We start from the raw sequence: 22851 nt of genomic DNA on the forward strand, positions 1-22851 counted from the left end.
TAGGATTGGTAGAGAACAGTGTTAAAGGTTTATTGGAATGTGGGGAGAGTGATCGGGGAGGAAATGGTTGTTTAGTTATTTAAGGGCGACGGGACTGGAAAGACGGCTTTAAAGTGAATGGACAATGAGGGACAATAAATCCTGAAGATGGCAGTAATGCAACAGTGTGGATGCCAACTGCTGTAAAAACTCAAGGAAGAAGTTGTTCTTGATTAGCCAGGGCATTCAAGGGTATGGGGTGAAAGCAGGAGAGTGGGGATGACAGGAAGAATTGGATCTGCCCAGTGGAGCGGACTCGATGGGACGAATGGCCTACTTCTGCTCCTATATCTTATGGTCTTCTTGTGGAACAATGCGACAGAGTTTTCCCGGTGGAAACTCCCGTCATTTTTCCTCTTCGTGGGTGATAGCATTATAGACAGAAAGGGTGTTTTTTTTTGTGTGTGAATTAACGTGTACACGCTGCGTGGAGTCGCTGTATCTAGAGGAAAAGTAAAATCGGAATAGATGTAATGTCACTATTAAATTCCTTACTGGTTCTTGCCTCACTTTGATTATCCTCACCAAATTCGCTCATCAACCGGTAGCAAGCGAAAGTGAGAGTGCAGGCAGGAAATAGACTTCGATCCCGAAGGCAGAAGCGCGGTCAACACTCCGGCGCAGATCGGTGCGTTTATACAACGACAAACATGGGAAGCAGTGAGTTTATATCTTCAATCCATTACTGAGACTCTCCTCACCCCCCCCCCCCACCCCGATGAAACAAACAAATTAATGCTTTCCCATTGCATTTCAGATTTTTCAAAGGACCGCTGTTTTCACTCCCCAACCATGGACGAGCGGTAGGTTCCCATAATCAGCGTGTGTCATCCCAAGCGGACAGAGGTAAATGTGATGATTTCGTTAACCGGTTTTACCCAGACAGCTGATGCTCCGTCTCCCTGGTCTTTGTCAGGAATCTGGAGACTCTGAGGAACTACTTGTGTAACTACAGCCCCTCTGAGCGTTGTGGGGGCTGTATAAACATCCTGCTCTTCGGCATGGTGGGGGCTGGGAAATCGTCCATCATCAACACATTCCTCTCGGCTCTGGATCTACAAGGAGTGACCACAACCTGTGTCCCGACGGGGACGAGTCGCGAGTCTCACACACCAGAGGTACACACACTGCTGTCGATTTAATATAAATGCACAGGCGGTATATGTTACTTTATTAACTGTGAATTCACCGCACTTTATGCGTTTCCCTGATGTCCACATCAGAGGTCGCGAGAGGTCACCTCACTCCAATCTACTTGCTGGAAAGCACCTCGGGAGGCCCCGAGGCTAGGGAAGGTGTATTTAATTCCAAGTCCCTGATATCAGTTAGCTGGGGAATTAAGAAGGGAGGGAGGAAAAATAAATTTTGGCCAGTTAGCCTGAGGTCAGTGGTTGGGAAAATGCTGGACTCCACTGATTGGGATAAAGTTTCCATATACTTGGAGGCACATGACAAAATAGTCCAAAGTCAGCATGGTTTCCTGAAGGGGAAATTTTTTCCTGAAAAATCTGTTGGAATTCTTTGAGGAAATAGCAGGCAGGAGAGACAAAGCAGAGACAGTGGATGTTGTTTACTTGGATTTTCAGAAAGCCTTTGAACAAGGAGCCACAGAAGAAACTGCTGAAGAAGTGAAGAGCCCATGGTATTACAGTAAAGTTACTGGCATGGACAGAAGTTTGGCTGACTGGCAGGAGACAAAGAGTAGGAAAAGATGGGGCTTTTCCTGGCTGTCTGCTGGTGACCAGTGGTAATCACAGAGATCAATATCGGGACTCTTTTTATTCACGTTATATGCAAAAGATTTGGAAAATGGAATTGATGGCTTTGTGGCCAGTTTTATGGATGATATGAAAATACGTGGAGGGTAGTTAGTTTTGAAGAAGCAGGGAATCTGCAGAAGAACTGAGACAGATTGGGAGAATGTGTGTATGGAGTGGCATTTGCAATTTCCAGTCCTCCAGAACCAATCTAGGATCTAGTGTTTATTCAAAGATGACTACTGATGCCTCCACAATCTCTTCAGGAACCCCTTTCAGAGGCTGGGCTGCAGTTCATCAGGTTTCAGTGACTTACCTACATTCAAACCTTTCCACTTCCCATCACCTTCTCCTTACTAACAGCAGCTACACTCACTCCTAGTCCCTGACTCTCTGGCATACTGCTAGTGTCTTCCACAGTGAAGACTGACACAGAATACTTTTGAGTTCACCCGCCATTTCTGTGTCCCCATTACTACCTCTCCAGCATTATTTACCTGCGGTCTGATATCCACTCTCAGCTCTCTTTGACTTTTATATCTGAAAAATCTGTTGGTATAATTTCTATATTCTTGGATAGCTTATCCTCAAATTTCATCTTTTCTCTGCTTATGGCTTTTTCAGTTGCCTTCTATTGTTTTTTGAAATATTCGCAATCCTCTAACTTCTCACTAGTTTTTGGTACATTATATGCTCCCTCTTTGGATTTTCTGCTTTTGACTTTCCTTGTCACTCATGGTTACCTCATTACACCCCCACCACCCCCACCTTTAGAACACTTCTTCCACATTGGGATGAATCTGTCCTGCACCTTTGGAATTGCTCCCAGAAACTCCATCCATTGCTGTTCTTCTGTCATCCCTGCTGGTGTCTCCTTACAATCAATTTTGGCCAGCTCCTCTCTCATGCCTCTGTAATTCCCTTTATTCAACTGTAATATTGATACATCATTTTTTTGTTTCTCCCCCTCAAACCTCAGGGGGAATTCAATCATATTATGAACCCTTCCTCCAAAGGTTTCTTTATCTTGAACTCGCAAATCAAATCTGGTTAATTTCACAACACCTAATCCAGAATGACCTTTTCCCGAAAAGGCTTAACCACAAATTCCTCTTCTGAGAACATTCCCTATTCCTTTCTCCAAGGGTGCTGCCTGATATGCCGAGTATTCTCCACATTTTTGCTCTCTCAGCTCAAGACTGTCCTTATTAATTTGGTTTTCTTGGTGAACTGAAACATTGCTGTTTGAAAGGGGAATCCAGGGATTCAGGATAACATTGCTACAGTCCGAGTGTCTCTGGGTCTGTCTACCAAGGATTCACCTGCCCTCTCAGGGGAATGTAAACAGTCCCAGGGCAGCAAGGGAAGCAGAGTTTCCTTGTGTCATGAGACATCATGTGACTGAGAGAAGATCAGGGAGATCTCCCACAGACTGGGATGTCCTGTCACTAGGGGAAGAGCAAGGAGTTCTCCCGCAGATTGGAATGTCCCATCACTGATGGAAAAGTAGGGAGTTCTCCCGTGTCCTGATGCACATTTTTAGCCAGTAGTTAACAACACAAAGCAGATCTTCAGTTGACCACCATTCAACAGTTTATGGGATCTTGCTGTGTAAACACTGTCTGCCCTGTGTTCTACATTACACAGAACTTCACTCCATTAAAAATGCCATACAAATGTACGTCTTTTTGAAAATTTAAAGCTCAGGTCCTAAAGAGCAGGGAATTTAAAGTTTTGGGATTCAGCTGGATGGAATGCTCTGGTGAATGTTGATCGGACAAAGAGACTGTTACAGATGATCTTGGAAGGAAGAGTTCCCACTGGAACAAACGTGAGTTTCCTCTGTTTCTTCACACTTCTGATTTCCACAACCAATTAAGCATTGAACCACTTCAGAGAGAGTGAAGGGAAAAATGGCTCCAAGAAAAGTTTCCGACAAAACAGCCTTGGTTCTGAAGACTGAGTCCACGTTTCGATCGGGATTAAACTAGAACCTAGGCTGAGGGAGGGTGGCACTCAGTAAAAGAAGTTATAGAGAAATACCAAACAAATACCAAAAGAATAACACTCAAAAACATAGTGACAGAGATTAGTCCCAGAGTAACACATGGGGACACAGTAACAGAGATTGGTCCTTGAGTTACACACTGGGACACAGTTGCAGAGGTTTGGACAGGAGTAACACAGGGGGTCCGAGTGACAGATATTATTCCTGAAGTAACACAGTGGAACACAGTGATAGAGATTAGTCCTGGAATAACAGAAGGGGACAAATTGACAGAGAATAGCGCTGGAAAAGAAAAGTTGTGTGTGGTGGTAGTAATCTTCTGAGGTGTGTCTATTTCAATGCAAGAAGTATTGTGGGGAAGGCTGACGAGCCGAGGGCGTGGATTGACACATGGAATTACGACATTTTAGGCATTACTGAAACTTGGCTGCAGGAGGGGCAGGACTGGCAGCTTAATGTTCCAGGGTTCCGATGATTCAGACATGATAGAGGCAGAGGAATGAAGGGTGGGGGAGTAGCATTGCTTGTTAGGGAAAATATTACAACAGTGCTCAGGCAGGACAGATTGGAGGATTTGTCTACTGAGGCCATATGGGTGGAGCTGAGAAACAGGAAAGGTATGACCACATTAATGGGGTTGCATTATAGACCACCCAATAGTCAGCGAGAACAGGAGGAGCAAATCTGCAGAGAGATAACAGGCAACTGCAGGAACCATAAAGTTTTGATAGTAGGGGATTTTAATTTTCCACATATTGATTGGGATTCCCATACTGTTAAAGGTCTAGACAGGTTAGAATTTGTAAAATGTGTTCAGGAAAGTTTTCTAAATCAATATATAGAGCACCAACTAGAGAGGATGCAATATTAGATCTCCTATTAGGAAACGAGTTAGGACAGGTGACGGAAGGGTGTGTAGGGGAACACTTTGATTCCAGTGATCATAACACCATTAGTTTCAACTTGATCATGGATAAAGATAGATCTTGTCCCCGGGTTGAGGTTCTAAACTGGAAAAAGGCCAAATTTGAAGAAATGAAAAAGGATCTAAAAAGCGTGGATTGGGACAGGTCGTTCTCTCTGGCAAGGATGTGATTGGTAAGTGGGAGGCCTTCAAAGGAGAAATTGAGAGTGCAGAGTTTGTATGTTCCTATCAGGATTAAAGGCAAAGTGATTAAGAATAAGGAACCTTGGTTCTCAATGGATACTGGAACTCTGATAAAGAAGAAGAGAGAGATGTATGACATGTATAGGAAACAGGGAGCAAATAAGGTGCTTGAGGAGTATAAAAAGTGCAAAAAAATACTTAAGAAAGAAATCAGGAGGGCTAAAAGAAGACGTGAGGTTGCTTTGACAGTCAATCCGAAGAGCTTCTACAGGTATATTAAGAGCAAAAAGATAGTAAGGGATAAAATTGGTCCTCTTGAAGATCAGAGTGGTTGGCTATGTATGGAACCAAAAGAAATGGGGAGGTCTTAAATGGGTTTTTTTGCGTCTGTATTTACTAAAGAAACTGGCATGGAGTCAATGGAAATAAGGCAAACAAGTAGTGAGGTCATGGATTGAGGAGGAGGAGGTGCTTGCTATCTTGAGGCAAATCAGAGTAAATAAATCCCCAGGACCTGACAAGGTATTCCCTTGGACCTTGAAGGAGACTAGTATTGAAATTGCAGGGGCCCTGGCAGTATGTCGGTATCCACAGGTGAGGTGCCGGAGGATTGGAGGATAGCTCATGTTGTTCCGTTATTTTAAAAAGGCTCTAAAAGTAATCCGGGAAATTATAGGCCTGTAGGTTTGACGTTGGTAGCAGATAAATTATTGGAAAGAGTACTGAGAGATAGGATCTACAGGTATTTGGATAGACAAGACTTATTAGGGAGAGTCAACATTGCTTTGTGCATGGTAGGTCATGTTTAACCAATCTATTAGAGTTTTTCAAGGAGTTTACCAGGAAAGTGGTTGAAGGGAAGGCAGTGGATGTTGTCTACATGGACTTCAGTAAGGCCTTTGACAAGGTCCCGCATGGGAGGTTAGTTAGGAAGATTCAATCGCTAGGTATGCATGGAGAGGTAGTAAATTGGATTAGACATTGGCTCAATGGAAGAAGCCAGAGAGTGGTAGTAGAGGATTGCTTCTCAGAGTGGAGGCCTGTGACTAGTGGTGTGCCACAGGGATCAGTGCTGGGTCCATTGTTATTTGTCATCTATATCAATGATCTGGATGATAATATGGTAAATTGGATCAGCAAATTTGCTGATGATACAAAAATTGGAGGTGTAGTGGACAGTGAGGAAGGTTTTCAAAGCTTGCAGAGGGATTTGGACCAGCTGGAAAAATGGGGTGAAAAATGGCAGATGGAGTTTAATATAGAGAAAGTGTGAGGTATTGCACTTTGGAAGGACAAACCAAGGTAGAACATACAGGGTTAATGGTAAGGCACTGAGGAGTGCAGTAGAACAGAGGAATCTGGGAATACTGATACAAAATTCCCTAAAAGTGACATCACAGGTGGATAGGGTCGTAAAGAGAGCTTTTGGTACATTGGCCTTTATAAATCAAAGTATTGAATATAAGAGTTGGAATATTATGGTGAGGTTGTATAAGGCATTGGTGAAGCTGAATTTGGAGTATTGTGTTCAGTTTTGGTCACCAAATTAGAGGAAGGATATTAATAAGGTTGAAAGAGTGCAGAGAAGGTTTACAAGGATGTTGCTGGAACTTGAGAAACTGAGTTACAGAGAAAGGTTGAATAGATTAGGACTTTATTCCCTGGAGCTTAGAAGAATGAGGGGAGATTTGATAGAGGTATATAAAATTATGATGGGTATAGATAGAGTGAATGCAAGCAGGCTTTTTCCACTGAGGCAAGGGGAGGAAAAAAAACAGAGGACATGGGTTAAGGGTGAAGGGGAAAAAGTTTAAAGGGAACATTAGTGGGGCTTCTTCACACAGAGAGTGGTGGGAGTGAGGAATGAGCTGCCAGATGAAGTGGTAAATGCGGGCTCACTTTTAACATTTAAGAAAAACTTGGACAGGTACATGGATGGTTGGGGTATGGAGGGATATGGTCCAGGTGCAGGTCAGTGGGACAAGGCAGTAAAATGGTTCCGCATAGCCAAGGAGGGCCAAAAAACCTGTTTCTGTGCTGTAATGTTCTATGGTTCTAATAACAAAAGAGGAGATGTGGAATCGATATGGGTAGAGCTGCGTAACACTAAGGGGCAGAAGACGCTGGTGGGAGTTGTGTACAGGCCACCTAACAGTAGTAGTGAGGTCGGAGATGGTATTAAACAGGAAATTAGAAATGTGTGCAATAAAGGAACAGCAGTTATAATGGGTGACTTCAATCTACATGTAGACTGGGTGAACCAAATTGGTAAAGGTGCTGAGGAAGAGGATTTCTTGGAATGTATGCGGGATGGTTTTTTGAACCAACATGTCGAGGAACCGACTAGAGAGCAGGCTATTCTGGACTGGGTTTTGAGCAATGAGGAAGGGTTAATTAGCGATCTTGTCGTGAGAGGCCCCTTGGGTAAGAGTGACCATAATATGGTGGAATTCTTCATTAACATGGAGAGTGACGTAGTTAATTCAGAAACAAAGGTTCTGAACTTAAAGAGGGGTAACTTTGAAGGTATGAGACATGAATTAGCTAAGATAGACTGGCAAATGACACTTCAAGGATTGACGGTGGATATGCAATGGCAGGCATTTAAAGGTTGCATGGATGAACTACAACAATTGTTCATCCCAGTTTGGCAAAAGAATAAATCAAGGAAGGTAGTGCACCCGTGGCTGACAAGAGAAATTAGGGATAGTATCAATTCCAAAGAAGTAGCATACAAATTAGCCAGAGAAAGTGGCTCACCTGAGGACTGGGAGAAATTCAGAGTTCAGCAGAGGAGGACAAAGGGCTTAATTAGGAAGGGGAAAAAAGATTATGAGAGAAAACTGGCAGAGAACATAAAAACGGACTGTAAAAGCTTTTATAGATATGTAAAAAGGAAAAGACTGATAAAGACAAATGTAGGTCCCCTGCAAACAGAAACAGGTGAATTGATTATGGGGAGCAAGGACATGGCAGACCAATTGAATAATTACTTTGGTTCTGTCTTCACTAAGGAGGACATAAATAATCTTCCAGAAATAGTAAGGGACAGAGGGTCCAGTGAGATGGAGGAACTGAGCGAAATACATGTTAGTAGGGAAGTGGTGTTAGGTAAATTGAAGGGATTGAAGGCAGATAAATCCCCAGGGCCAGATGGTCTGCATCCCAGAGTGCTTAAGGAAGTGGCCCAAGAAATAGTGGATGCATTAGTGATAATTTTTCAAAACTCGTTAGATTCTGGACTAGTTCCTGAGGATTGGAGGGTGGCTAATGTAACCCCACTTTTTAAAAAAGGAGGGAGAGAGAAACCGGGGAATTATAGGCCGGTTAGCCTAACGTCGGTGGTGGGGAAACTGCTGGAGTCAGTTATCAAGGATGTGATAACAGCACATTTGGAAAGCGGTGAAATGATCGGACAAAGTCAGCATGGATTTGTGAAAGGAAAATCATGTCTGACGAATCTCATAGAATTTTTTGAGGATGTAACTAGTAGAGTGGATAGGGGAGAACCAGTGGATGTGGTATATTTGGATTTTCAAAAGGCTTTTGACAAGGTCCCACATAGGAGATTAGTGTGCAAACTTAAAGCACACGGTATTGGGGGTAAGGTATTGGTGTGGGTGGAGAATTGGTTAGCAGACAGGAAGCAAAGAGTGGGAATAAACGGGACCTTTTCAGAATGGCAGGCGGTGACTAGTGGGGTACCGCAAGGCTCAGTGCTGGGACCCCAGTTGTTTACAATATATATTAATGACTTGGATGAGGGAATTAAATGCAGCATCTCCAAGTTTGCGGATGACACGAAGCTGGGTGGCAGTGTTAGCAGTGAGGAGGATGCTAAGAGGATGCAGGGTGACTTGGATAGGTTGGGTGAGTGGGCAAACTCATGGCAGATGCAATTTAATGTGGATAAATGTGAAGTTATCCACTTTGGTGGCAAAAATAGGAAAACAGATTATTATCTGAATGGTGGCCGATTAGGAAAAGGGGAGGTGCAACGAGACCTGGGTGTCATTATACACCAGTCATTGAAAGTGGGCATGCAGGTACAGCAGGCGGTGAAAAAGGCGAACGGTATGCTGGCATTTATAGCGAGAGGATTCGAGTACAGGAGCAGGGAGGTACTACTGCAGTTGTACAAGGCCTTGGTGAGACCACACCTGGAGTATTGTGTGCAGTTTTGGTCCCCTAATCTGAGGAAAGACATCTTTGCCATAGAGGGAGTACAAAGAAGGTTCACCAGATTGATTCCTGGGATGGCAGGTCTTTCATATGAAGAAAGACTGGATGAACTGGGCTTGTACTCGTTGGAATTTAGAAGATTGAGGGGGGATCTGATTGAAACGTATAAGATCCTAAAGGGATTGGACAGGCTAGATGCAGGAAGATTGTTCCCGATGTTGGGGAGGTCTAGAACGAGGGGTCACAGTTTGAGGATAGAGGGGAAGCCTTTTAGGACCGAGGTTAGGAAAAACTTCTTCACACAGAGAGTGGTGAATCTGTGGAATTCTCTGCCACAGCAAACTGTTGAGGCCAGTTCATTAGCTATGTTTAAAAGGAAGTTAGATATGGCCCTTGTGGCTACAGGGGTCAGGGGGTATGGAGGGAAGGCTGGGTTCTGAGTTGGATGATCAGCCATGATCATAATAAATGGCGGTGCAGGCTCGAAGGGCCGAATGGCCTACTCCTGCACCTATTTTCTATGTTTCTATGTTTCTATGTTTCTAAATTGACAGAGTTTAGTCCTGGAGTAACCCGCAGGGACATATTCACAGAGATTCATCAGGGATTTACACACCACTCTCCTTGGTGTCTCACCGCCAGTTGTCCCCACCTTGCCTGCCCTGTACACATTGTTGGGACATGTGCGTTCTTGTCCACGTGAGGGAGGACTGAGTTTTGTGCTGACATCCTCCACATGGTACAGGTCAGGAGACGGAGCAGTATTGGGGAAATGGATCAATCCCAGCAACACATGACCCCAGCATCCGCTCCACTGCTCGTGAAGGTCACAGGGTCACCTGCCCCGATGATGGTCCGACCCCTGCTCCAACTCACCTGGAGCAGCTCCTCCTTGTCTCCCATGTTGCCTTCTTCTGGCGTCCATTTTGGACCAACCTCTCCACCGTGTGGGGTTTGATGCTGGAATTCTGTGTGTGGCCAAGAGATCATGTCTTACTTCCAAACTGATGTAAGAACAGACACTCAGGAGTCAATGACCATGGGCCAACAGAAGAAGGCTGTTGAGGTCCAGACTAGATCAGTTCTGCTTATTGAATTGGAGGAGATGGCTGGGGTTAGTGGAGGGACGGTGGGGTGGGTTGTGTTTGCTGTTGTAGGATTTTGTGCCCTTAACTTCCGTTACAGAAGAACCAAAAGCAGTCACCTTAGATGGATATCATTACATCTGACAGCAGCTCTTACAGTGAATACAACAATTCAAAGAGGGTGTTTGTGAATCATGTAGAACAGTTTCCATGATGAACAATATGTGCCTTCTGTCACCCATTACATTCCCCTACACTCTGTTCCTGTTCCTGTTCTAATCTCTCTTCATTCGTCAAAGCCACCATCCCCAGATCAGTCTGGTCAGCCATTGCTGCAATCCTTCCTTGGGTAAGGAATCCTGAACTGTGCACAAGCCTCACCAGGACCCGATAGAATTGGAGCGAGTCTTCTGCACTAGTGTGTGACACAGTGATGGAGCAGTCAGTAGTGCTGCCTCACAGATCCAATGAGTCCGATTCCATCCCAGCCTCTGGAGCTGTCTGTGTGGTGTTTACACGTTCTTCCTGTGACAATGTGGGTTTCCCCCTGATGATCCTGGTTTCTGGTTCCCACATCCCAATGACGTGCAGGTGTCAGGGCTGTGAAGCAGGGACCCAATCACAGACCAAGTCCTGTGTGCGCTGTGATATTCACCGAGTAGCAAATTCAGAGGGGCAACAAAGTCGGTGTCAAAGTTTAGGCAAACATCAAAAATTTCAGAGAAATCCAAAAACCAGAATTGGGAAATAGGCAGAGTCGATACTTGGACATATAGAGTTCAGATATGAATGCTGGAAAGGCTCAGGAAACTCATTGGCACAATCTAGCAACAAACAGGTGAAAACACAGGACTGAAGTACACTGAGCAATAAACAGAGAGGCAGATGATAGGTGGAGCACAATGAGACACAGGTGGCTACAAAACAGGTAATAATGAAACACAGGTGAGAGGCAGAGTACTCAGTGATACAGGGGCTGGAGTAGAGCAGGAGTGGGGACAGGAGCACATGAGGCATGAAAACAAACAAGAGCACATGGCAATACAAAACCACAGACTGATGGCTGGGGGAAAACACACAATAAGACAGAGTTCGACTGGATGTACTGACAGCTGGCATTTTAATTTCCAGTGGGTTGTCAGACTGGTGGGGAGTTGATGGGGAGATGAGAGAAGTGTGAACTGACAGAGAGCTAGCATAGACTAGACTGGCTGAATGGCCTCAGGAAACAAACATGAACAAAAACTGGTGAACTCACCATTGACCTTCCTATCACCCAGTAACCTGGATACAACACACACGATTGTCTCTCCCACATTATTGATGGAGACTGAACAACTCACACTCCTCAGGATTAAATTTCCCATCAGTTTACACACTGACCAACCTTCTGTACCATCCTGAAGTGTGAAGGATCAAACAGTTTCTGAATCATCCGCAAACTCTGTTCTCACATCCCAACATTTAGATAAAAATGCTGACGTATTAGCTAGAGCAAGGAACTGAGTACTAAAGAGCTCAGAGCAAATTCTGAAACAGCTCATGGGGACAGAGAGTACCCATGATGAAAGGACCTGAGAAGTAACAGTGAACTGGACAGAGCAACATTCCCAGCTGGAGATTGACAGGGTTAGAGAGACTTCACTGATCCCTGAAGCAGGAGCCCATCTGGATCTCAGTAGACCTCTGGACTTTGTCTGATGGGACTGATCCCTCCAGTCAGTGTTCACCTCAGTGCTGAGTGATTGTGATCATCAGTGTTCTTGCTGCTTCCTCTGTAACCAGTTCTTCATTGTCTCACTCAGTTACACAGTTTCAATCCTGACTGGGATGTTTGCAACTATCCTGTTATTCCGGAAAATGTAATTCATGGAGTTGCATTCATATTCAACATCGACATCGTAGACTGGATCAGTGATGATAAAATGAAAGAGTTTCAGGAGTTACAGACGATCGTGGCACAGAAATGTAAGTGCTTTCTTTTGGTCTGTGTAACCATTGTCCCCTCAGCATTGCAGCTTCATATTGATATCTGGATCATCTCTCTTTTCCAGATGTTCACAGGGTTGTGATTGGCACCAAGTTTGAATTATTAGGGATACCAGAGAAACACAATGAATACAACCACTGTAGCAGAAGGTAATAATCTGTAGAATCGGAGAAGTGACATTGGTGTGGGAAACATAGCACCCAATCTGTGAATAGCATGATCCCACTGACAGGCGGTATTTACTTTGTGGTTCCCGGTAAGCAGACAAAGCTCAAGGTTCTATAATTTATGCACACTTTGATAATAAATATACTTTGAATCCTTTGAATGCCCTAAGCTCAACCACCTTTCCTACAATACTCCCTGCATTGAAATATACAAAACTCAGAACACTAGTCCCACCACGGTCAACCTTTTTATTTCTGTCCTTCTGTGTAGGCTCAGCAACATCTTTCCCCACAACCACTCTACTATCTGTTCAGGCGCTCTGGTTCCCATCCTGTATAGTTCTAGTTTAAACACCATCCCCACCCCCCTTGCAGCACGAGCAAACGTTCCTGCTCGGATATTCGTTCCCCAATTCAGGTGCAAACCATCCCGTCTGTACAGGTCCCACCTTCCCTGGAAGAGAGCCCAATGATCCAATAATCTGAAGCCCACCTCCTCCTGCACCATCTCCTTATAGGTATCCGTTAGTCTCATGAGACCATGGATTTGCGCCTTGGAAAGTTTCCAGGGCGCAGGCCTGGGCAAGGTTGTATGGAAGACCTAGTCTATTATTATTCGATATTGCCCTGGAACCATTAGCTATTGCTATTCATCACTCTCCTAATATGTTTGGTGTTACCCGTGGGAATGAGATACATAAATTATCACTAGATGCAGATGATTTACTACTATATATTTCTAACTCTCAGAAATCCATTTGGGCAGTATTATCTTTGCTTGCTCAGTTTGGTAGTTTTTCTGGTTATAAATTGAATCTTAGCAAGAGTGAACTTTTTCCATTAAATATACAGGCTCCCATTTACAGATTTTCACCTTTTAGATTGATTACTGACTATTTTACTTATTTGGGGGTTAAAATTGCTAAGAGGCATAAGAACTTATTCAAGCTCAATTTTTTACCGTAAATTAGTCAGGTTAAACAATTGCTTACTAGATGGTCCCCATTGTCTATCACTAACTGGCTGAATCAATGCTATTAAAATGATTATTCTACCTAAATTTTCATATCTATTTCGAGCGGTACCAATTTTTATTCCGAAATCTTTTTTTGATACTATTGATTCTAAAATTTCCTCTTATATATGGCAGAATAAAAATCCTAGGTTAAGTAAAAAATATCTACAGAAGTCCAAGAAAGATGGTGGTTTAGCATTGCTGAATTTAATATTCTATTACTGGGCAATTTGGTTTGAACAAATTTATATTATCAAACCCTATTATGTCTAATTTTTTCCAACCCTCGGTTATGGATCAAGCCTTTTTTTAATGGAAAATGAAGGGTATGACATGTTTCCATGACTTATTTTTGAATAACTGTTTCATGTCTTTTGAACAGTTGTCTAATAAATATAACTTGCCCAGATCCCATTTTTTTTAGATATTTACAAATAAGAAACTTTTTAAATACCATGCTGCCTACATTTCCGATTTCATACCCAACTGATATCACGGAAAAGAATTTTGGCTTAAATCCTTATCAGGTGGGATTAATAACAACTATTTATGATATAATTATGAAAATACAGCCAGGTATATCTGATAAAATTAAAAATGAATGGGAAAGGGAACTTCAACTTCACCTACTTATAGAGAAATGGGAGAACATTTTTCAATTAGTTAGCTCTTCCTCTATATGTGCTAAACATACGTTGATACAATTTAAGGTAGTGCATAAGGCCCACATGTCTAAAGATAAACTAGCTCATTTTTACTTCCATATAAATCCTATTTGTGACAGATGTCACTCTGAGGTGGCTTCTTTGACTCATATGTTCTGGTCCTGCCCTCTCTTGGAAATATTGTGGAAAGGTATCTTTGATATTATTTCAACAGTTTTGCATTTTGATTTACAACCCCATCCTGTTACGGCAATTTTTGGTTTGCTAATGATGGAACATAGCTCTTTATCCTCTTCAGCCTGTCGTATAATTGCATTTGTTATATTAATGACCAGAAGATCCATTTTATTGAATTGAAAAGAGACCAATCCTTCTACTACATTACAATGGTTTTCTTAAACCATATCATGTTTAAATTTAGTAAAAATCAGAAGTGTCATTTTTGATCCTTCAGTTAAGTTTGAAGAGACTGGGAAGCCATTTATTCAACATCTTCATATGGTGTAGTTTGACCTTTTCCACATCCTTTTTATTAACTTAGAATATATGAATAAAGGAGCCGAGTTGACGACATTAATGAATGTATTCAATCTAACATATTGGTTCAGCCCTGTTTTGTTCTGTTTGGGTTTTTTTTTGGTTTTTTGGAAGTTTTTCTTTGTGGTATTTTTTCTTTTTATTTTTTTTCTCCTCATGATTAATTATATCAAGAGTTTGAAAGTTTATTACATTTGTACTATTTGTAGTTTCTCTTGTATATGTTTATTATCAGTAATGTAATTCCAATCTCTTTATATCACTTTTGTTATTATGTTTATGAACTTGAAAACTAATAAAAAGATTAAAAAAGGAAGACCAGCAATTGCCCATGCTGCAAGTCTCCCCTCTCCACGCCACCGATGTTGTCCAAGGGAAGGGTATTAGGACCCATACAGCTTGGCACCAGTGTCGTCGCAGAGCAATGTGTGGTTAAATGTCTTGAACCATCTCCTTAGCCACGCATTAATCTCTATTGCTCGGGCTCTACCTTGTACGGCCTCATTTTACTGATATTTTCTGCCCCCTCCTGCCACACTTTGTTTGTCAAATCCCCCCTCACTCCTCTGTACCACCGCTCTCTCACTTCCTCTTCAGTTAGAAACATAGAAACACAGAAAACCTACAGCACAATACAGGCCCTTCGGCCCACAATGCTGTGCTGAACATATACTTACTTGAGAAATTACTTAAGGTTACCCATAGCCCTCTGTTTCCCTAAGCTCCATGTGCCTTAAAAGTACATGGAGCTTAGAAAAACAGAGGGCTATGGGTAACCTTAAAAGTTAGAAGTCCCTATTGTGCTTCTCTTAAAAGTCCCTATTGTATCCGCCTCCACTACCGTCACTGGCAGCCCATTCAGTGCACTCAGCACTCTCTGCTTAAAAAATATACCCCTGACATCTCCTCGGTACCTACTTCCAAGCACCTTAAAACTGTGCCCTCTCGTGTTAGCCAGTTCAGCCCTGGGAAACAGCCTCTGACTATCCACATGATCAATGCCTCTCATCATCTATACACCTCTATCAGGTCACCTCTCATCCTCCGCCGATCCAAGGAGAAAAGTCCTTATTAAGCATTCTGCCCTTTCTGTCTAGTCTGAAGCCTGGTCTACACAGTATTCACGTGATTCCCCAGGACACTGGCCACAACACAGTTCAGCTGAAGCCCATCCCAATGGAACAGCTCTCTCCGTCTCTGTTACTGCTACTATTGCCCGTGAATCTGAAGCCTGTGGAGTTTATAATTCCGTTAATACCCTCTCTCTCCTTCCTTTCCCTTAGTTTGAGAAGTTGGCAGAATGCACTGGGATGGAGAGGCATTCCATGTTTGTGGTTTCAAATCAGTGGAGAGGTGAACGGATCGAGATGATAAAATGCATCCTGGCCCTGTATGTTCTGGATGATATGGTCAGCAACATTGACTGATTTCTCAAAGCAGTGTAATGATCACAGCTGACCTTGTCCAGTGCTGTGAATCCGATCCAGTTTCAGGAGCACAGACACCGCTGTGGGATTGATATTTTTATTGTTTTCCCTGTAGTTTTAGCATTCTTTATGCTTGTTTATATATTTGTACAATCACCTGCTTGTCCATAGACTTTCAGTAACTTGTTGTATCAGTAGTTCCATTCTTCTGTAGTTGCTATCCTTGCAAAGTTGAAGGGGGAGTCAGTGAGTATCTGCTGAAATGGTTTCTCAAATAAACTGGCTCAGCCCACTTGGCAGAATAAAAACACACAATGTGCTCATGTAAACAACAGGAATTCTGCAGATGCTGGAAATTCAAGCAACACACATCAAAGTTGCTGGTGAACGCAGCAGGCCAGGCAGCATCTATAGGAAGAAGCGCAGTCGACGTTTCAGGCCGAGACCCTTCGTCAGGACGTGTGCTCATGTTCCTTTGTTACAGTGACGGTCACTGGTGCAGCCGGTCACTTGTACAGCCGGTCACTGGGACAGCCGGTCACTGGGACAGCCGGTCACTTGTACAGCCGGTCACTGGGACAGCCGGTCACTGGGACAGCCAGTCACTTGTACAGCCGGTCACTTGTACAGCCGGTCACTGGGACAGCCGGTCACTTGTACAGCCGGTCACTGGGACAGCCGGTCACTGGGACAGCCGGTCAATGTCATAGTCAATCACTGTTACAGCTGATCACTGTTACAGATGGTTACAGTTACAAGGGGCTTACAGCTGGTCACTGTTAAATCCGGCCAGAGTTCGAACCGGTCACAGTTACAGATATTCACAGTTACAGCTGGTCACTGTTAAATCCGGCCAGAGTTAGAACCGGTCACAGTTACAGATATTCACAGTTACAGCTGGTCACTGTTAAATCCGGCCAGAGTTAGAACCGGTCACAGTTACAGATATTCACAGTTACAGCTGGTCACTGTTAAATCCGGCCAGAGTTCGAACCGGTCACAGTTACAGATATCTACAGTAACAGCTGGTCACTGTTAAATCCAGCCAGAGTTCGAACCGGTCACAGTTACAGCTGGTCACTGTTAAATCCGGCCAGAGTTCGAACCGGTCACAGTTACAGATATCCACAGTAACAGCTGGTCACTGTTAAATCCGGCCAGAGTTCGAACCGGTCACAGTTACAGATATCCACAGTAACAGCTGGTCACTGTTAAATCCGGCCAGAGTTCGAACCGGTCACAGTTACAGATATTCACAGTTACAGCTGGTCACTGTTAAATCCGGCCAGAGTTCGAACCGGTCACAGTTACAGATATCCACAGTAACAGCTGGTCACTGTTAAATTCGGCCAGAGTTCGAACCGGTCACAGTTACAGATATCCACAGTAACAGCTGGTCACTGTTAAACCCGGCCAGAGTTCGAACCGGTCACAGTTACAGATATTCACAGTTACAGCTGGTCACTGTTAAATCCGGCCAGAGTTCGAACCGGTCACAGTTACAGATATCCACAGTAACAGCTGGTCACTGTTAAATCCGGCCAGAGTTCGAACCGGTCACAGTTACAGATATTCACAGTTACAGCTGGTCACTGTTAAATCCGGCCAGAGTTAGAACCGGTCACAGTTACAGATATTCACAGTTACAGCTGGTCACTGTTAAATCCGGCCAGAGTTAGAACCGGTCACAGTTACAGATATCCACAGTTACAGCTGGTCACTGTTAAATCCGGCCAGAGTTAGAACCGGTCACAGTTACAGATATTCACAGTTACAGCTGGTCACTGTTACAGCCAGTTACTGTTACAGCAGGGGACTGTTGCAGACAGTCACAGTTACAGCCGGTCACTGTTACAACCGGTCACAGTCACAGCTGGTTACTGTTACAGCAGGGGTCTGTTACAGCCGGTCACTGCTACAGATGGTCACAGTTACAGCTGGTTACTGTTACAGCAGGGGACTGTTGCAGCCAGTCACAGTTACAGATGGTCACAGTTACAGGCAGTCACTGTTACAGCTGGTTACTGTTACAACAGGGGACTGTTACAGCCAGTCACAGTTACAGATGGTCACAGTTACAGGCAGTCACTGTTACAGCCAGTTACTGTTACAGCAGGGGACTGTTGCAGCCAGTCACAGTTACAGATGGTCACAGTTACAGGCAGTCAGTGTTACAGCTGTTCACTGTTACAGCTGGTCACAGTCACAGCCGGTCACAGTCACAGCCGGTTATTGTTACAACAGCGGACTGTTACAGATGGTCACGGTTACAGCCGGTCACTGTTACAACGGGGGAATGTTACAGCTGGTCACAGTTATTGCCAATCACTGCTTCAGCTGGACACTGGTACAGCTGTTCACTGTTACAGTCAATCACCGTTTGCAGTGGTGTATCTAAGGTATGGCAGGTATGGCTCGTGCCCTCGACGCCACTTGAAGGGGGGCGCCACTGAGCAGTTTCTATTAAAGTCAGATAAGCCATCCTCAGATAGTGAAAAAAGAATTTTCTTCAGATATATGTTCTGTCTTTGATTATCATGGTGAGAAGCACTACGATGGCCTTATTTCAGAGCATTGTGTAAGACGATGAAATGTTTCCTCATGAAGAAGAAGAAAAGTGGAGCCGAAGGACAGAAGAGATGAAAGTTGGAGGCGGAGGAAGCCAAGAATTCGAGCGAGTTCCTCATGCCCTTCTTTGAAAAGCCCGGAACAAGTAGTTCGACATGTTCCATGGAGTCATCCGCACCTGCTACAAGTTTGTTAGAATCCAAGGGTGAATCAAGTACAAATGCATCATAAGCCAAGGAGGAAGTTAGGTCAGATAAATCCAAGTATGACAAGATTAAGAGTGAGGCTGCCACGGAGAACGTGGACATGACAGGAGGGGAAGATGATGGTAGTGGTGGTGCTGTTGAGTTTATTGACGAGATTGAACCTGACGACACTGAACCTAGTGAACTGGATGGTGTCAAAGAGCCTCGAACTGTCGTACTGAAAGTGATTGAACAGCGTGACATTGGACTTCTGAAGTTCGACAAGGAGACTGGAAAAGCAATTCTGCCTGATGCATTGAGAACAAATAATAAAGCTGAGCTCGAAGTATTTCCAGAATATTGAGGGGCCTTTCCTACTAACAAATAACTGCTCAATGAACAAAACTTGGTTCAAGAGGAAATTGGGAAATGGTCGTGGTGAGGGAGTGACTTGCTCGTGGCTGGTCTATCCCCCTTCTAAAAAGTCTGCATTTTGTATCCGTTGCCTTCTCTATTCCCGGTCAGACCATCAATCCCCATTGGAGCAGGAAAGTGGATTCAACCAGTGGAAAGCACCTGCAAGGATTAGTGTTCATGAAAATGCCGAGAATCATTGGGAATGCTTCACACAGTGGAAAGAAATGGGAAAAAATTTAGCTGGAAACGGAGGAGTTATTGACGCGGTATTTCAGTCACGGATTGAGAAGGAAAAGCAGAAGTGGCGTGATATCTTGACGAGAATCCTTCACTGCATAAAATTCCTTGTGACTCAGAACCTGGCTTTGTGAGGACACAGGGAGTCACTTCAGCAAGACGATGACTCCAATGTGGGAAATTTCCTTGGTTTAATGGAACTACTGGCCATCTTTGACCCTGTCATAAAAGAACACCTCGTTCATTTGGAAAGTCATCCTGGATCCACGTCTTATGTTCCAACGGGTATCCAGAACGAATTCATCCACATGATGGCATCCACTGTTCACCAGAGTTTACTGAGAAGCATTCGTAAAGCCAAGTACTGTGGTCTCACGTTCAACTCGACTCCTGATCAGGCACACCGTGAGCAGATGACAGAAGTAGTGAGGTATGTAGACGTTGATTTTGAGAGGAAAACAGTCCGTGTTAGAGAGTCCTTCCTAGTTTTTATCCAGATAAGCCAGAAGGATGCTGAGAGCTTAGTTGAAGACAACTTGAAACAGCTAGAGAAGGACGAAATGGAGCTGTAAGATTGTCGGTCACAGTGCTATGACAATGCTGCTGTGATGGCTGAACACAGAAGTGGTGTTCATCAAAGAATAAGTGAGAAAAACAACCTGGCAGTGTTTGTGAATTGTGAGAATCACTCACTCAACTTGATGGGTGTACATGCAGCCAAGCAGGATACAATGACGGTCACGTCTTTTGGAACCATCGAAGCTCTCTATGTTTTTTTCTCTCGTTCAACACAGCACTGGGAAAAACTCAAAAACGCCGTGCCTGTGGTTATTAAGTCGGAGTCCAAAACCAGGTGGAGTGCAAGGACAGAAGCAGTGAAGCCCATCAACAAGTACCTTGAGGAGATACTTCAAGTTCTCTAGGACATGATAGACAATGAAAACGAGACCAGTGAAGCAAGAAGTAACGCAAGGCAACTGTACAACCGTATGTTGAGTTACGATTTTCTGATTTTGCTAGAATTTGGAACAAAGTACTCATTCGAAATGACCGTATTCAAAAGAGGCTGCAGGATCCTAGCATGAACTTCCACAATGCTGCCCTGGATTTGAAAGCCCTCTGAGACCATGTTTTATGATGAAAGAGAAGTATTGGTCAGTGAGTCACTCGAAGAAGGAATCAGTCTCTGTCAAGAATGGAATATTGAAGTTGAAAGATGTCAGAGATGAAAGAAACGAATGGCTGATGAGAACTCGAGAGACGCTGGGTTAACAGCTGAGGAGGAAATAGAAAGAGTCATGAAAGGAACTCTCAACCGTCTTCACAGAGAAATAGACAAAATGTTCTCTCGTTTGCACAACACTGACGCCAAGTTTGGGTTCGTTCTCAATGTTGAGAGACTGTGTTATGGCGCCGACAGTAACGACCTAAAGAAGAAGTGCGAAAATTTGGGCGAATTGTACAGCTCTGATGTTGATGGACAGCAGCTATCTGAAGAAATTTTGGATTGCAGAATTTTGCTATCAAGGCGGGTCAACATGAAAATATCAAGACCTGAAGAGCTTCTTGAACTTGTTGTTCAGTATGGAGATGACAGCATCTTCCCGAATCTTCACATTGCTATTCAGATAATGCAAACCATTGCAGTTTCCATCGCCAGCTCTGAGAGATCATTCAGCAAGTTAAAACTAGTACTTTCATATTTGAGAGCCTCCATGGGTCAAGGCAGATTCTGTGATCTTGCTCTGCTGAGTGTAGAAAGAGAAGAAACTGGAAAAACTGACTGTGATCACATCAGAGACCAATTTGCATCAGTGAAAGCAAGGAAGGTGCAGTTATAATTTTCATGTAGTGCCATAATTTGTTAATTAAAGGATTAACAAGCTTGACTTGTATTTTTGAGCTGATATTATGGTAAAGTTATCTAAAAGATGGGTGTCAGATGTTTGGACTGGGGGACAATTTCAGTGCTTGCCATAGGCGCTATTTTCCGTAGATACGCATTTGACCGGTTGTTACTGTTGCTGTTCTCATTCCTTCTCCGCCTTACCTGCTGATGTGGACTGACTCTGTCTGACCTGCACCATGATGAACATCTAATGAAACTGTGGTAAACATAAGATTTGTGCGTCATTCTTGATTTCTGAAGAAGCTGCTGGACATCACCCCCAGATCGAACAGAATGGACAGGAGCACAGTAAGGGAGCGAGAGGCCACAGCTTCAAGCTGCGGTTATTTCAGTGCAATCTGCTTAACGGGCAAGTCGGATGGACTCAGGATATGGATTGGCACTGGGAACTGGCATATCACAACCAACAACAGAAACATGGCTGAGGGAAGGGGAGGGTGGACAGCTCAATGGTCCGGGTACAGATGCTACAGGCGTGACTGAGGTACAGGTAAGAGAGGAGGAGAGGGAGATGACATTTGGGGAAAGAGAACATAAGAATGACGTTACTTGGGAGATCGTCCAGTGAGACTATCAGAAGTTGTGGAGAAGGATTCAACTGGTTCACAGGTTCAGCTGTGACAATGATCCAGCTTCAGACCACATTCTCTGCCTTAGCCTGGTTCAACAGCTCCAACCTGCAAACCCTCCATCTGCTGAGCTGCAACATGTAGGAGATTGGAAGCTGAGGATTTATCGATTACATAGAAATATTCAGTAAATCTCATGAAGCCTATTTAGCTAAAAAGAGGACAGTTCAGAATGCCGGCAAACTTGGAAATTACTTCAGCAGGAAAACTTCACAATGTTGACTCAAGGGAAGAAATGAAGGCGGAGGAATTAAAGATGCTAGAATGTGGAATTATTCCTGACTCACGGACTCAACCATAAAATATAGGATCAGAATTAGACCATTTGGCCCATCAAGTTTGCTCTATTCGTCTCATCATGGCTGATCCATTTCCCTCTCAGCTCCAATCTCCTTCCTTCTCCCCGTATTCCTTCATGCCCTGTCCACTCAAGAATCTATCAACGTCTCTGCGTTAAATATGCCCAATGACTTGGCCACCACAGCTGCCTGTGCAATGAATTCCACAGACTCACCACTCTGGCTAAAGTTATTCCTCCTTCTCTTCATTCTAAATGGATATCCCTCTATTCTGAGGCTGCATACTCTAGTCTTAGACTTCCCCATCATAGGAAACTTCCTCTCCACAACCAGTCTATCAAATGTTGAAAGGCCAGAAGACATCAAAGGCTCCTCGTATGACAAACCTTTCAATCTCGGAATCATTTTTGTGAACCTCTTTGAACCCTCTCTAATGACAGCACATCCTTTCTTAGACAAGGGCCCAAAACTGCACTCAATCTCCAAGTGAGGCTACACCAGTGCCTTATAAAACTTCAACATTATATCCTTGCTTTTATATACTAGTCCTCTCGAAATGAATGCTAACATTGCACTTGCCTTCCTCTCTACTGACTCAACCTGCAAATTAACCTTTAGGGAATCCTG

At 43.8% G+C, this 22851-nt stretch overlaps 1 protein-coding gene across 2 annotated transcripts; it reads left to right on the forward strand.

The window, feature by feature from the left end:
• Positions 1 to 282: 282 nt before the first annotated feature.
• LOC134341184 (uncharacterized) lies at positions 283 to 16380 on the forward strand. 2 transcript variants are annotated; one of them, XM_063038996.1, is made up of 5 exons: positions 283 to 842; positions 956 to 1157; positions 11985 to 12147; positions 12234 to 12318; positions 15837 to 16380. In XM_063038996.1, the coding sequence occupies exons 1-5, from the start codon at positions 775 to 777 to the stop codon at positions 15922 to 15924; spliced, it is 606 nt and encodes a 201-aa protein (XP_062895066.1). In that variant the 5' UTR covers positions 283 to 774; the 3' UTR covers positions 15925 to 16380. The 2 variants fall into 2 exon arrangements, with proteins under 2 accessions (XP_062895066.1, XP_062895067.1); XM_063038997.1 differs by lacking the exon at positions 12234 to 12318.
• The last annotated feature ends 6471 nt before the right edge of the window (positions 16381 to 22851 follow it).

This window comes from Mobula hypostoma (genome assembly GCF_963921235.1).
Source record: "Mobula hypostoma chromosome 8 unlocalized genomic scaffold, sMobHyp1.1 SUPER_8_unloc_3, whole genome shotgun sequence".
NCBI classification, from domain to species: Eukaryota; Metazoa; Chordata; class Chondrichthyes; order Myliobatiformes; family Myliobatidae; genus Mobula; species Mobula hypostoma.